At 42.3% G+C, this 16,752-nt stretch overlaps 1 protein-coding gene across 11 annotated transcripts in view; it reads right to left on the reverse strand.

The window, feature by feature from the left end:
* Positions 1 to 16,752, reverse strand: part of itpr1b (inositol 1,4,5-trisphosphate receptor, type 1b) — an 83,580-nt gene that overhangs the window by 14,689 nt on the left and 52,139 nt on the right. For 6 of the 11 annotated variants that reach the window (XM_076752555.1, XM_076752529.1, XM_076752503.1 and 3 more), the window contains 9 exons: positions 12,504 to 12,687; positions 11,771 to 12,033; positions 10,703 to 10,903; positions 9,178 to 9,288; positions 8,586 to 8,681; positions 8,380 to 8,514; positions 7,775 to 7,882; positions 7,030 to 7,222; positions 4,060 to 4,182 (listed from right to left, as the gene is read on the reverse strand). In XM_076752555.1, coding sequence (XP_076608670.1) covers positions 4,060 to 4,182; positions 7,030 to 7,222; positions 7,775 to 7,882; positions 8,380 to 8,514; positions 8,586 to 8,681; positions 9,178 to 9,288; positions 10,703 to 10,903; positions 11,771 to 12,033; positions 12,504 to 12,687 — 1,414 coding nt within the window. Of the gene's footprint in view, positions 1 to 4,059; positions 4,183 to 6,990; positions 7,223 to 7,774; positions 7,883 to 8,379; positions 8,515 to 8,585; positions 8,682 to 9,177; positions 9,289 to 10,702; positions 10,904 to 11,770; positions 12,034 to 12,503; positions 12,688 to 16,752 lie in introns of all 11 variants that reach the window. The other 5 variants (XM_076752547.1, XM_076752511.1, XM_076752494.1 and 2 more) reach the window with 1 other exon arrangement.

A 16,752-nucleotide genomic window follows, 5' to 3' on the forward strand; every position in this document is an offset into this window, starting at 1 on the left:
AGCACATGTGACACCACTGGGAAAAGTTCCCAACCACACCTCGTGTTCAAACAAAGCACCATCCATTGGCAAACAAGTGAGTGAAGTGTGTAGCTGATTCAATAATCTTTGAAGGTATTTTATGGTGTTTAAGTTGTCTACACAATCTGCAAATTAAGCATATTTTTACAGTTACCGAAGTGGCTCAATGTCAAGCTTGCATGAAGTTTCTGTCCTGTCCAAATGAAGTTTACTGGACAAATTTGGTTTATTAAAGGACTACAAGAAGTTGGCTTGAATAAGACATGTCCCCAAATGAGATGGTGCTGCATTAAGGAGCAGCGACTGAGAATACATCAGAAACAATTCAGTTAAAGTATTTAACTTTCAGTCTGAAGCCCCTCATCACAATATGCTCATTGTTTTGGTCATTGTCCTGTGTACTAAATACGACAGCGTTTTAAGAGAAGTTTTTAAGGCCGCTCTAATCAGTATTTTTTATTATCAACTGATCAAATCACATCATGTAATGTGAAAGTTGTTGCTAGTGGCAGACCCACAGAGAATCATCAACTCTGCAGTTCGTCAGCAGCGGTTCAATGTCTTTCAGTTCATTGTTTTGGTTTTACTGCCCGCAACTTTATTGTTTTGGTTCTCTCTCACTACTCTCATCAGTCTCATTTCCAGCCACAGCAGGAGGTTGTTTTCAGTGGAAAAGCTCTGATAAACCCACTGTTCACTGTCTGCCCAGCACCATACAGCCAAAGGACAATATTAGCATCTAGCTGGTGAACACAGTGGAACATTTAGCAGCTAAAGAGTTGAATCTTTGCCTCAGGAGAAGATGGAAGATGGAACCAGACTGGGGCTGAAAGGAGAGTGAATGTTGGACCTGCCTTCAGTAACTGGACAGAGATATGATTCCAAATGTTAAAACATAGCAAGGTTGCTTTTATCAGTTAGATATTTACATGAGTTAGCAAATTGAAACCCACTAACTGTTTGTGGTAACAACATGTCAATGTACTGTTTACAGCTTGGTTAATGTAGATGTGCTAGCTCAGGAGCACAGAGATGATGGCACAATGGATGAGACAGCTGCATCCACAGAAGAGCCTGGATATCTTCTCAGGACACGAACCCAGCCAAAGCCACTTTGGTGACTCTCTCATCATCCAAACTTTTCACCATGTCAGTGTTGATATCACACACTGGCCATTAAGCTACATACACTACTTTGAATAGATCTCTTTATTTGTACTGTTTATTTTCTGTCATCCTCGATTAGTTCGTTAGTGGGATGTGGCCCCTCTGGAGCCTCACTGCCTGTGGTAGTAACCCCGCTGGCCTCTGCAGAAAACACTGACACCAGTGTAAAATAGGCAGGGAAAAAAGACAGTCACGGGATAAAAACTATGCACTTGCAAAATGAAGCCATGGCAACTGGATTATAGTGGACATTCACCCATTTTTGTTGAGCTCATATGAATCCAGGGCACAGTGGATGTGTATGCATCTGCTCAGACATTAAACACTGCCTACTGACCAACCTAAAAGTGGCTAAGATTTTTTATCTTTTCACTTGATAACTGGCTTCAGTTTAACGCCAACATCGCCATGTCCTGAAATGAACTGCTAAGCTCAGATGACCTCTGACACTGAAAACCACATGGAGTTTCTAGAGCTAAGCTAACAACCTCTTTTTGTCTCTTCTATACTGCTGTGAGGAAGTTCAAACAAAAGGGACCTCGCCGTTTGACCCCAGATGGAACAATTGAAAGTTTATGCGAATCACAATGTGTGTCTTCTCTCTGCTCCTCTGCACTGGAACAATGAAGGCCTTAATGGCTGCGGCTTTTCACATCCCCACAAATACTGCCCTCAAGGAGAACTGAGAAAAAAAAGGCCTAAAATAAGAGACAGCAAAACAAAGAGAATGCATGTAAAAATGTGCTTATGTCTGTCACATTCCTGGGTTTGTGAAAAACCTCCTGTCATGCAGGTATTAGCAGACTTATCCCTTTGAACGAAAATTATATCTTCAAAGCAATTTGTTGCACCTAGCAAACACCAGATGAGATTTTCCCAAACTTAAGTCTTTACATATAGGCCACATGACAGAAGATGAATGAATATGGTGCGTGGAAATGTAGACCCCACAAAGGCTCTGTTTTCCTGATAAAACAGATTATTTTAAACTAACAGCTCTGTCTTCTACTGCCTACGCTCAGTGTTGGAGGATTGTTTAGCTAAATGTTCTTCATACATATTCATCCAACTATATTTGAGATTAAACTGACATCCAAAATGCTTCAGGATTGGCAAATTAATGAAAATGTTCATTGTTTAAACAATGTATCAAATATAATATTTGATGAAATCTACATCTCATTGAGATTTCAGAGCCGACCACAAATAAGATCCTAACCAGTGAAATGTTTATAGACTTCATTTTCTGTTTTTGCATATATGAGCATATATTTACAACAACCAATGAAGTTGAGGAGGTAAAACATTAAATACATAGTCTTAGTACTGTTTTCAGTTGAGTATATGTCAAAAACGATTAGCAAGTTGTCACATTCTGTTTTATTATTATTATGTTTTACGCAGTGTTCCAGCTTTTTTGGAATGGGGTAAGTTATGTAGCCTGATGCTGCATACTTGTCATATGGGGAAGATGGTAGAGGGTCGCCATGTTTGCACAACTCATGGTTGTATGCAGAGTTGCTCTGGTGAAAATACCATGTACTGAAAATATAATGCTAAAGCCATTTGATTTAGTCTCAGTTAACTTCAATGATGGACTTGGGCAGAATTTTTCCCAATCATAATTACAACTTCAATGCAGATAGCATTTACAAGTTCCAAAACCGGTCATTTTAAAAGGCCTTTTAAATGCTCATATAATGACACTGACCTATGCTTCATTTTTTTTGTTGTGTATCTGTCTTTTATTAGATAGGAGTCCCTTTCAGTGGTATCTCAAACTCCATAGTCAGTAGCATAGTATTATGTTTCCTCCTATAGATTTATGGGGACACAGTATTCACCTAAGTCTGTATATGTGCACACATACACACACACATACCTCTAATTACCAGAAGTGGTCTACTCAAACCAAACCAAGTCCAGCGTGAGAATAGAATAGAAATCTGATAACATGTTAAGTCATCTGTCAAGCTCAGGAAAGGTATAGCATCAATAAGCAGGTCAGGACCTAATTAAGGACAAATCCATCTCAGACTTTTGTGACAGCGCTGCCACTCAAGATCCAGATCTTCAGCTTGGATTACATTCTCCTCACACCTCTACCTAGTGGTGAAACTCACTTTGGTTAGGGAGGTGTGAGGCTACGCCCAAACCACAGGCACGAGAGCACAGTGTTCTGTAAAATCTTATACACACTTAACACTGACAACGCATCATACCGTACGTGATTTGATCACATGCCAACATGGATAGAGGAGACGGTAACTGAGGTAGAGCTCTGCTCATGTTCACAATTGAAAATTACTGCAGAAAGTGTGTGTGTCTGTCAATTTATTGACTTTGGACATTTTAGAAATTGGCTGGCACAATGCGCCTTCCTCTGAAAATATCAGAAAGAAGCTATTCACTGCTTTCAGACTAATCTGACAAGAACTTCTGAGACAGTTCATCCACTGTTGGCCTGGGGTAATCAAGGTCAAATCAATCAAATTTTTTTTTGTTTGTTTTTGACTTGGCAACAAGGAGCTACGCCTGAAAAGCATAGCATGCAAGGGTGCAACACTATCTCCTCACACCCTAAAATGAAGAACTTAACAATGTCTTTTCTTTGGTCATCTTTGCGGAGGTAAAGCACAATATGTACTACATGCCTCCTGCCCCACCCCTGGCTTTGCCTGAACAGTTAATGTTTGTGCCACTCACTCCCACTTCCTGTGTCGTATTAGTCACACTCATTGTGTTAACCACAGTGCATATACACTCAAACACAAGATCACAATCGTGGCCCTGTTAACCAGTCTGTTGTTTTCCAAGAGTGAAAGGTCTAAAGGGAAGAAGGTGAAAGGGTGAAGACTTCAGCAGACTGACCTCCACGGACACCCTCCAGAGGGTAGAAGAAGGCCACGAGCAGGTTCATGAGCACAGCCAGGTTGAAGGAGATGCTGCTCCAGAATGACATGTTCCTGGAGCACCAGTACAAGATGGGCTGAGCTGGAGGACAGTGTATTGAAGCAAATGAACACAGGTCATTGTACTGCAGAGAGAGCACTGCAGCATCCAAACACTCATGGTGCAATACACCAAGCACAGCTTATCTATAATTTCACAGAATAGAAGTTTACAGTGAAAGTATGTCTGATCTGTGTTTCACACCAAAGAGGAACACATATCTTATTGGCAATTAACTGTATTCAACGTTAAGACAAAGACAGGGTTGTTTTCCTTTATATTCCATGTTGATGAATGATCTTTTGTGCTTGGCCTGAAATAAATAGCCTTAGTGGCAAATGTCTGCCATGTTTCTCCACAGCAACAGAACATTTTTGCCACGTTTTATCAAACAGACTTTAATTGTAATCACTCGAAAGTTGAGTGGGGAGTCATTTTGGTGATTTGAAAAGCATACTCAGTTTGGGGTGAAACACACTGAACAGAATCAGAAGGGGTCTGTATGGTCGTAAGTGCTATTACATGCAGCAAAACTAAACAAAGTCAGTAAAAACTTAGATCAAAATAAGTACACAAAACCAACTGTCATGCTTATTTCATATACACTACATGATTTTCTACTTTAAGGAGGGTAAAAACACACAAACTTGCATGTACGTACTTTTACACGCATGCACGCACACACACTACCCCTTCTCAGACCTGGCTCAGTAGATCAGTATCATGGTCAAAGCTATTTTGAGCCCAACTATTCATTAGAAAAGGAGAACTGTGGTTGGGGACTTTTAGCAACAGCAGTCACGATATTCATGACGAGTGGTTAGCATCAGCGGAACATTATTGTCTCCAGCTGTGCTGATTCATTTGGATAGCGGAGAGGTGGCTGCCGTCACGTGTTCATGGCGTTATAGACAAACCATCCCTCTTCAGGCCTGACAAAGGGACGAGCCATAACAGGCTCCTAAACAGTCACTTTACTGGAGTAGCTGACAGATTATCAGCCAGAGGATCAACGGGGACCTGCCCTGCTGACAGAGACGTTCAAAATAGTGTCCAGGCCTGCACAACCATAGTATTTAAGATGAGTGAAAAACAAAGAGGACATTTGAGATTCCTCCACATTATTTTTTGATCGCCTGTGAGCATCTTGCCCCCGCCTTGAATTTTTTTAAGTAAGGTTGTACCATGTCAAAGGTAAAAAAAATGTGACTGAGCATGACCTCGAACTGGCAGGTAGATGAAGAAGATCATCTCATTAAAAAGTGACAGACTTGAGGCATCCTGCTAACTCAGCTGGTTAAGATGCAACATGTAAGAACAGCATGGAGAGTGTGACTCCAGCCAACGATCTTTATCGCAAGTCACATCCACTTCTCTGCCAACTTTGCTGTCCCTGTTTACTGTCTGTGTTGCTTATAATAAAGCAGGAATATAAAAGAAACATATCAAATTAAAGACTCAGGACAGGCTTAACGCTCCATCCACAGCCTTTTTTTTAGCAGGCAAAACCATATTCTACACTTGTGTTACCTCTCAAACACCAGCTTACCAATCATTCACACTGGCAAGTAGTGTTTTAGCACCAAATTCACTATTTGCAGTAGCTTGACACTAAAAAGGAGCACTGTGCAAAGGTTAATATGCTGTGACCACATGAACATCAGCTAACTGAGTTAGATCCTGCCAGGAAATTTTCTTTTGCCTTCGCCTCTGTTTTCTGTTTCCACAGAGACAAAATACAGAAACTTGACACAGTAATTACAATGTATATGGAAAAAGGATACGGGAACCATGTGTAAACATTTTTATGCAATGTGGAACAATCTGCATACTGGCTACTGGCCACTACATCACACTGACAGAGCTGACATCACTCTGTTTATACAGCATACTTTCTTATCCCATCTTAGTCTTTAATTAACTTACAGTATATTATATTGTAATTTAAATCAGACTTTAAGTTGCTTATCAAGGTTTACATACTCTCTCCACTTCCATCCCTGCAGGGTTCAGAGGTCAGGGAGCAGAGCACAGCCCCTTTCACACACAGATCCTGGAACATTGCCGGGTTCAATTATCAGCTTTTTTTTTTAGAAATTGCTCTGATACAGGAAAAGAATATGTGCAGAGAAAGAACGACCTATGCAGGTAAATGTTGGATAAAAAAATAAGACTTTAAGTCAGATTTTGGCTGTGTCAGTCCTGTTGGCTCACCTGCGAGTTTCGTGGTTGGCAAACTGACTCTTAAAGCTGTTAGACCTGTCTGAGGGTCTAACATCTGTTAGTGTGATTTTTTTTCTGTCTGTGTTGTCATATTTGGAGTTCCTGGAGTGCCTAGCACAGTGTGGCTGTGGTTGCTCTTGATGCTGACTGGTTTTAATCACAGCTGTTTGTCCATTCCAGTGTTGCAAACACGTTTGACACCACTGAAATACCTTCAAAGGAGAAGGACAATGCTTTATGTTTCCTGCCCTACCATTTGTCATCATGATGTCTCCATTCTGACATCAGAAACAAGCTTTCTGTGGCTGCTATGGCCTTTTTGTCCTTTATTGTCCTGCACGATGGCTTCTGGTCACACTAGAGGTGTGGGGGAGGAGTTTGGGAAATTTTACTCCATCTTGAGTTGACGAATTGCCAGAGTCATGTGCAGGGACATTTTATCTCTGGTTCCTGCTCACACATGATGCCAAAATATCGAATTAACATTTATGGAGTGTATGCGTGACAGAGACTTTAGTATCGGTTTCCCACTTGAGGGTAGGAGGGTCCTCAGGGGCCTGGAGGGATGCAAGGGGACAGCGTGTAAACCATAAACTAAGAGGTAAAGAGTTGAGGAGAAAGACGCACAGGGAACCGTGTTTGTGTTACCAGTAGCCTCTTGAGTACCTCGCAGCTTCTTCTGCCAGTTCATCTCATTGAAGAGGTCTTCAGAGCGCAGGAAGAAGTCATTGATCTTGCTGCCTTGCTCATCCCGCTCTGTCGTGTAGTAGACGCGCAGCTTGGACTCTTGGGTGAGGAACTCGCAGATGTTCGGCACAGGAAAGACTATCTGCTCCATGGTACGATCCAGACGTACAATCTGGACACAACCATAGAAGCAGCCATCAATCACACTCTCTGTCACTGTGACGGGCAAAGGAATTTTAACCCCCGCCTTCTTTAAATCCAAGTGTTTATAGATTATTTGTTAATTCAAATGATCTGATTGATTATCATCACAAACTGTACTTTCTAATACAAACTAAAGGGGTGTTTTGTTTCCACAAGTGGCTGATAAAAAGTTCAGAACTCTGTCAACAGTCACCACCCCTTCTTGTCGCTAAGAACGCATTTGAAAATGTGCAAACATGCCAAAGGTGCTTGCCATTCTGTCAAGGTACAACATGAGACCGAGAAACAGGCCAAGGAAAACAGCATCACATGCCTCCAGTCACTTGTGATTCTAAAACATGTTGCAATCCTTTGCAACTAAGACAAGCATCTTATGATGGATGTCAAATAGTGGGCAGACAATAGAGAAAGTGTTTCAACGTTTCACAGTAAAACATTAAAGTTAAAAAGAAAATGCAATAACGACAGGAGCAGATCACAAATGGCACAGTCTAATTCAGACATAGACATAACGACTGACCTCAATCTGAGCTGTGTGTTTGGCATAGAACTCCAGAGCCTCATCTCCCTCTCCATATGTCCCCCCTGGTTTCAACATAGCCTGCAGTTCCTTGTTGTGACGGGCCAACTGAAATGATAAATCAATCAATGATAAGCAGATCAATGACAGATAATCATTGTAGCAACTGTTACTATTATCAGAAAGGTTTCTGGACACGTGTTCACTAAGCATGAGCCGTAAGCCTGAGCCACCATTGCTGATATTTAAAAACTGGGCGCTGTACATGTTATTTATTCTTTCCTTGAATGCAGGATGTTCCGTTCATTCATCCACAAGGCTGCACGGTGTGGATTGACAGTAGGTGTTGTGTAAGCATAATTGCCGTTGTTAAGCTAACAGACACTCTGCTATTGAGCCGCACACAGCCCGAGGGCTGTAAAAGAGAAGATGTGTGTGGTAGGACATGTGTCACATGTCTCTCACAGCCACAGGAAATGACACAGACATGTAGTAACAGTAAGGCCATTGAATATCCACTGGCTATGCACTTTTTTTACGTGGCCAGCACGTACTCATGGGCGCATCTATCTCCACACTGATATTACCGACAGTTGGTGGCTTACCTGATGTGCCAAGATGTAGATATTATGACCAACGTTGCGTGGAGACGCAGAGTGCTCCTCCTCTCCATCCTCACCCTCCTGCGGCTCCTCCACCTCGATCTCACCCTGCATGTAGGCCTTTTTGATCACTTCCACCTGCAAGAATATAGACTGTCACATAACATCCACTTAACACTGTGTGACCATTTTTATTGTGTCATACACACCAGTTCTTTAGGCCTCATGTTGTAAAGTATCCTCTCAGCGTTCTCACTGTCATGGCGACTCTCCATAATTGCAAGGAGAAGCTTGGAGGCATTGTTCTATGAAAAGAGGAGGGAGTACAGATAACAACCAGAATCTACTCAGGTTCTTTTTTGTCTACCTGGTGTTCAGCATCCCAGACTGTGAAATATTCTGTGTCATTGTTGTGCAATTCATGACGGAGCACTTTGTGATGAGGTGTCGTAATAGCACATCTCGGCATACTTAATTGAAGCCAACATTTGATTTGATAATCCCTAGAGAATGATGTGTCTTAACTTTAGCAGGCCAAGTAGTTCATAACACTGGAGTGTGACTGTGATCCCTATCATTACACTCGTGGCTGCATTGCATTATGATTTTTTAGAGCTACCATCAGTGATGTAACTGGTACAGTAACTCTGCATTTCAATGATTCATTTCTTATTATTGTTTTAATGTTCAGTAATTTTAACGATCTAAATCTACAGCTACTGCACCTGTTAGGTAACACTTGCAGCGCTCTGCAGTGTTGTTTCCTCTTCAAAACCACTGAATTAAGCAATAATCACTCACTTTGAGTTCCAGCACCAGATCCATCCTCTTCTTCCCAAGGGGGTTGATGTCATTGAGGATGAGAGCGATGATGATGTCGATACCATTGCATTCATGAGTGGCAATGCAGTTCTGAGGAACAAATGAAATGCAAGTAAATGAAAGCACAGACTGGAACAAGAGAGTTTCCAGTTTTAACCAGTAGCAGCATTCAGGCAGAATCCAGAGTGACACGACTTTTATGGAAACACTCAAAAGCAATTAAAGATAATATCTAATGTTTTCTGATGCTGGAGTGTTGTTGACATCCCCTGCAAACACAGCAGTACAGCAGACCAGCATGTTCAGCGATAATTAGATAACAAACACCACGTATAGTTTATTCATCGAGGTCAAACTCTTCCCCCACACCCATGATTTATACTGATGCACAATTACTGATATCGCTTTTGATAAAGTCACAACACAGATGCGAACAACAGTCAGTGGTGTTCTTCCCTGAATATCTTGTATTTATTTATCAAGTGACTGGAAAATCATGCCATCACAAATTGTCTTTTCAGCAGCCAATGATTCTGGCCTTCTGTTGGACAGTCTCCTGATAGCAGTAAAATACATAAACAAGCTGATTTTAAAGAAAATTGTGGTAAAAATAAATGTGTTTTTGGGTTGATAAAATGTAATTGGCTTCTTTTTTCTTTTGTGGTGTCCCACACAGATCCAATTCCCTTAAGTTTTAAAACCAGCAGTGATTGAGGTTGACTGAGGTCAACCACATTTCATAGCTATTGGTAAAATGTCATTTGGCTTTATATTCAAAAACTACAGTTTATTTTGCCAAACATGTGCCACGACTCAAAACTAAACAATGGCAAGTGGTTTGAAACAAGAACCTTGACACCCTTTACCAATGACTCTTAATACCACACAAACAAAAATAATTCCAGCACTCTCCCTCCCTTTTCCGTCTCAGCAGATATGAACAAAGAGCTTTGTTTGGTCTGGCAGTCCTCCTTCTAGCTCTGTTTGACGGAACTGAAAACAGTTCAAACAGCGACTGCATTTAGCCAGTTGCTTGTTTAGTCATGCCAGTTTCACACTCGCCATACAACGACCCCCAGAGTGGCTTGAACAGAGGATGCCACGATCATGTGAGAAGACCAAGCACTGCCAATCCATACCAAAACAACAAACACAGGCACACTGCCCAGAGTAGGCTGGTGTTACACTGCTGAAGAAAGACTGCATAGCTTCAGTGTGGCAGCTGAGCGCTGGGCACTGAGCATGAAAAGACAAATGCTTAGGACTAATTCCAGTACTACCCCTACACAAAACCATCGGTATGATTACTGAAATGAAAGGTCACTCTGACGTAAGCTGAGGATAATTTGGTTAAGTGCGGAAGGAAACCTTATTTTAACGTCACAATGAAAAACAGCCCCTATGCTGTTCGGTAAATGACAACACAGGCAGACTGCAGACTAAGCATACGGTTGAAAGCACATTTTAAGTGTGAGCCTTCACAATCATGTTGTGTGTGTATCACCTGGTTCTCATGACAGGGACCTTGGCAGTACTCAGTCAGGCTCTCCACAGTCTGGTTGATGAGTCCTACGTTCTTCTCATTGATGTACAGTCCCAACAGTCCCAGTCCCCCTGTGGTGCTGCCACAGATGCAGTCCAGGAACTGAAGAGTCTCACACACCAGATTATAGTTGTTCTTGTTATTCTGGTTGCGCAGAAAGTTCTGGAGATGGATGGAGATAAAATATACACTAACTAGGCATTTCATTCATCTTTCCAGGACTCATGTCATGTTGTATATTGTTGTGGATTAGGGCAGTGTGAAATATCTTTGTCATCAAGACAATGTCTCGATTTAAACCACAAGCGAGAAACTGAAAACTGTTGGACTTGATGCTGAGCAACAGTAACAACAGAGTTAAAGCGAGCCGATTAGTTATGTTCTCAGGGTCTGTAGAGACAGTTGATACCAGGCACACTCCTTTAAACTTCTACACAGGGATTCAAAAACACTTTTTTCCAAAATTTTCTTTCTCTGAAGTGCGAAAAAAAACTTATCAAGTTAAGAGTTGTGAGGCTCGCTCTCGTCTTCTTATGTAAGCCTATACGGCAACCAGGCAATTACTCCCTGTTCTTGGAAGGAGCAGAAACATCTCCATGAATTGTATGGTTGGTTGTATGGTTAGCAGGAAATCAATATCTTGCGCCCACATTGGATCAGGGTGGACGAGACAGAGTGATTCAGTGCTGAGCCAACTATCATTTAATGACGGCCTGCTCTGGTTTGGGGTGTAAACAGAATCAGTGCAAGAAGGAAGTCTTTTGTCTGGGCTGCTGGAGCTAGCCATTACTAAACAACAACACACTCCTCATAGTGAAACCAGACCAAGACTGGAAACAGCTGCATCAGGAAATTCTGCAAATGGTGCCTATTTTCTACATGGTTTCATTTCTGTATAACTGAATGTGGTGATACAAATTCAGAACACAAGTCAGGAAATGTTAGCATGCTATGGACCATGGCGGTGGGGGAGGGCGTTTAGGCAAAACAAAAGCCCTACAGCGACCACAAGCTGGTGTAATAGCTGACCTGGAGGTCCCTGTTGTGGTTCTCACAGAGCAGTTGCATGAGGCGCAAGATGGGCTGCATGATGGTGATGATGACACTCATCTCGCCTTCCTCCTGGCCCTTATCAGCTGTCGGGACAGGAGAGCCATCAGCAGCTGCTTGGTGCTCTTCGGCTTCGGCCTCGCGCCGGTAGGTCGTGAAAGCTTTCTTGGTGACAGCGGAGGCCTCCACTAGCTGCTCCTTCACCTCCTCGGTCACCACGGCTACCACCGGCACATCTTTGACTTAACCACGGGGAGAGGAGAATGAGTCAAAGGTAGACCATTGGAAATAAGATGTAGCCTTATAAAGACGTTGTATTTGACAAGTCATGTATTCAAGTACTGATTGGTATCATCATCTACATGCACGGATATGTTATTATGTTTTATTATCATGTCTTAATATAAGCTTAACGGTGATTGCTTTACCTCATATGGGGACAGATGCAGACATTTATTCAAATGAAAATCTATTTCTTTAAATTAATTAAATTTAAAAAAGAATTAATAAACTACATAAATGATGTGCAGTTTCTGTTTCAATACACAGGGCATTTAGTGACTGGTGACCAAATACCAATTCAAATGACTCAATTCCATGGACACAGAAGACAACAGAGGTTTATTTTGCCAGTTTAATGGCCTTGTGTGTGATTTCCCTTAGGATATTATCTAAACTTTCCAGGTGGTGACCTCAACTCCTGACCCTTCACCTTTCTTGCGTGCTGGCGTGTCTTTGTCTGGTGGCTCCTCGTCCTTCTTCTTGCTGCCCAGGTCACTGGTATTGACTGTCACAGTGGCTTTAATCTCCTGCTGAGCCAGCTTCATACGCTCATAGAACACCTTGAAGAATTTTTCGGACTTATTGTCCCCCGTTAAACGATGGAAGAATGACCGCTGAAGAAAAAGAAGAAAGAAGGGGACAGTGCATGTAATATTTACTTAATATTCTGCCATATTCAAATGCATCTGACACTATTTTTCTCTAGATGGAGTCGCATAGCACTTTCTGTTCTCTAACTTTTTGCAGCCAAAAAAAAATATTTCTTTTAAAAACTCACCTTGACCAAAGATTCAATTACAAGGGACATTTTCTTATTTAGTAAGCCGCTGCCCCCCCGACTTATCGTGATCTTATTGTCGCTCTTAACAGTTTTTACACAGTGCTGAGAGCCAGAGGTTCTGTTAGAAGCAGTTACATAAGCCTCCTCTCACAGTGCCAGGAAATATGCTGCTAGTCCTCACCATGCTCACCTGATTTTACACCATCTGCTCTCTGCTCCCTGGGCATAACATGGCTTTGGCACCCTGAGGACTTTGCTGGGCGTTAACACTTAAAAAACATGCACATACACACACACACACACACACACACACACACACACACACACACACACACAGGTACACAGTCCACTGAGGACACACTACTGTACTTGCACTGACTTTCCAAATGTGGAGACGTGCATACATGCATTTACACATGGAGGTAAACGCAAAAGGCTGTCAAAACATGTTCATAGAATTGCCCTCACTTGCACAAATTTTGGCTTTTCTGAGCTTTTCAACTATGCAACAGTCAAAATTTGATCCAGCATGAGTAAGCGGTTTGTGAAGTCGAGGTGAGGAAGGAAATGTCTGCCTATAGCTGAACGACACAAAGGCCTGCCTTGTTTCAAAGCCCTGTATGCACGGAGCTGTTGTTTTTCTGCAACAGGCTCATATGTTCTGTCCCATTTTCCTCTTGACAATCCCTCCTTACATAAGACCTGTAATCAGCTGAGTGGTTATAGTGAGGGCACACAGTGCCTCAGCTCTAACACTGTTACATCAGCCCACGGAGGGCAAGCATTGGAGAGAGGGAGAGAGGAAAACCCTGCCCTACTTTTCAGTGCCAGAACTGCACGAAGTGAGCATGTGGTGTGAGAGAGAGGAGGGAGGGTCAAAAGGGGGGGGGTCAATGCAAACAGCACTTATCACATACGTAGATTGTGGGGCAGTTCTGAAAGCCTGTTACACAAGACTCTTTCCAGGTTTAGCTCAATTCTTAAGTTTCTGAACTGGGGGAAAGACATGGAAAGAGTGAAACAACATGCAAGTGCAGTGCATGGCAGTAAAATGATATTATCTGCATGGAAAGTCTTTGAAAATATGAAACCTATTTAGTGAAACCTCAGCAGAGCCACCTGACTCAAGTCCTGAGGGATGCAGGACACTTAATGCATTAACCACATCCGGGCTGTTTTCCTTCTCTTTTATGCAACCGTTTCGCCCTGCTTGTTTTTCACGCTGTTAACATCATGTTGTTGACAAAACAGGACCATTGACTGATAATGATCTGATTAAGAGTCAGCAGAAGACTTATGCAAGCAGGCCGACTTCTCCAGAAAACAGCTCCAGGATAGCGGCTTTACAAGATTACCATATTAAATAGACCTCATGACTATGGCCATAAAACCTTTTTTTTTTTTTTTGTTAAGTCACTGATGCAAGGGGAATCATTTTGTCAACACCTGCCTGTCATACATGCTGAAGGCAAACGGATGAGCAGGCAAGAACTGTTGTTCTTTGCTCTGCCTGCCTAAGTTAAACTACGGCTGGGTATAAAAGCTCAGTGCATTTTGCTACCAATCAAAATGTATCAGTGGCACAGAGCATCAAAAGCTGTCAAATACTAAAAGCTGGGATCAAACACTTGCTCAGATTTCTAACTCTTCTTTACTTCCCCTTTGATCACATAGTTTCACACAGGTTTAAATCACCATTTTGTCCATTTCACACTGTATTTCACTGAGGCAGAGTTATTTCAGGGCTGCTTGTGTTTAGAAAACATTTAACCTTTTTGAACTTTGACTTCTTTTAATGAAAAACATTAATTATTTCTCAAAGTAAGGGACTGAAAAAATAATCTGTGCTGAATTGCAGGTATTGCATCAGTAAATAATTTGAATAATAGCCAGCTCTGTGACATGAAAATAACCTTGAGAAAACAAGTTTTGGCCAATTCATGAATCATGAAAACATGGTCTATAGGTAATTTACTCAGTTGGTTCTATAATTCCCTTCAATATGTTTTGATGCAAGGCTTGATTCGAGTAAATTGATAAATACAATAAAGGACCGTTTTCACGCTGTACTAGCTAATGGCTGCATTTTGCCTTTGTATTTGTTTAAAATATGATTCCACCTATCAGAGCTGACAAGAGATCACATAACGTGATGAGAGTCCATTCAAAGATCTTAAAGAAGGAAACAGGATCAGATAACAACTTTGATAACAACCATTGTACAAAATTTAACCCCAGTTCTCCCCATTTACTGCTGAGTCATTCTTTAAAGAAAATGGTCAGTCAGCTAATAAGCCTCAGCTTTTTCCCCCAAGGCAGTTTAGCCCTCGATAAGAGCCATTAAGCCCCCTGGGAGCTCTGCCGATCCTGCGGCTATCAGTCATGTTCAGCACAGCAGGCTTAGGTCAGCGCATGATTTGCTCTCCTGTTCTACAGATTCAACATGGTGGCACAGCGTGGTCTCCTTTCTGATTATACTGCGCTTCCACTTTCCCCTCCATTCCCTGTCAGCTGCCACCCCAGCTCCTGGCATCAACACGGGCCGATTATGTAAGGCCTGTTTATACCACCAGCCCTCTCTTCCTTTTTATCCGTCTCACGCTTTTACAGCCTCACACCTTGGTGAGTGACAAAGCCATCTCTGTGCTTAAGGGAGGGCTTGATCGGCATACTCTGCCCCGCCCAGCTGGTAACCATGGAGATCGGCTCCTTGAAGCTACGACAAGACTGCCAGATAGGAGGCTGGAGTGACAAAGAAGCACACATGATCGTGCGTTCTCAAGATTCTGCACAGGCAGCAAGCCAAGCAAAGTGGAAAATGTATCCTGTGACCTCAACAACAAAAACTAACAAGTAAATACACTCAAGGGACTGAAAAGCTGCACAGGGCAGCACGGGAATAAAATGTTATGAGCTATAAACTGGCTTTTAAAAGGAGAATCCCTGCTCATTCTGTATGTTGGAAGAGAGCTGGTATGTTGATGATGCCGGTGCCTGGAAACTCACTTTGCAGAAGCTTTTTAAAGCTTTCCAAGAGCTAGCTGTGAAGTGAACTTGAACTGAGCGGGGTGGGGGGGTGGGGGGGGTAAATCAAGTTTGGAAGGGGCTGAGGCCAGCGGCGTGCCACAACAAGCCTATTGAGTAAGAGTGGTGGCACCTGTTTGCTCCTGTGACAGTTAGGGATCTGCGGTTATGAAGACAGCATTGAAGAGATGGATGGAGGGTTGGGAGGAGCAGAGTTTCTACACTTCTTCTCTTACATAACACACAAACACACACTCTCTCTCTCTCTCCAAGGGCTGTTTTTGGAATGAGCTCTCCAGCCTCTAAGTACGTCCAGGAGTGTGTGCATGCGTGTGTGCATGTGCTAACGCTGTGTACAGACGAGTATGCAGGAGTGAAGTTTTATGCATGACACAGTACGTGTGCTACATGCCTGCTCATGTTACAGTTCGCAGTATATGCTGCTTATCACTGGACAACAACCTGGGAGCATGCGTGTCAAACAGCACGTTATCTTGTCCATGACAATCTACGCAGGCTTAGGCTATTTATGGGAAGGTATGTAGGTCAATAACTAATGTTTGACATGATGCATGTGTTACTGTATAAGCATTGTGTTATCTATTGTCAGATTCAAAGCCAAAGATTTGCCAATAAGTCAGTACATTCTCTTGTTAAAACGCTGTCACCAAACAACTTCACTCGTTAAGGTTTTTGTTCTGACTTTTCGATTTTAAGTCAAGACATATAATTCTCAATTAGACTAAGGACGGCAGGGCTGCTCTGTGTGACTGCTAAACATAAGTAATGAATGCAAGCTGTGGGTATGAGGGGTTGGCTTTCACCGGTGATAGCTGTACCCTTATAAACAGTCCCGCATTTGGGTTATGACGTT

Source organism: Chaetodon auriga, chromosome 2 (genome assembly GCF_051107435.1).
Source record: "Chaetodon auriga isolate fChaAug3 chromosome 2, fChaAug3.hap1, whole genome shotgun sequence".
Taxonomy (NCBI): domain Eukaryota; kingdom Metazoa; phylum Chordata; class Actinopteri; order Chaetodontiformes; family Chaetodontidae; genus Chaetodon; species Chaetodon auriga.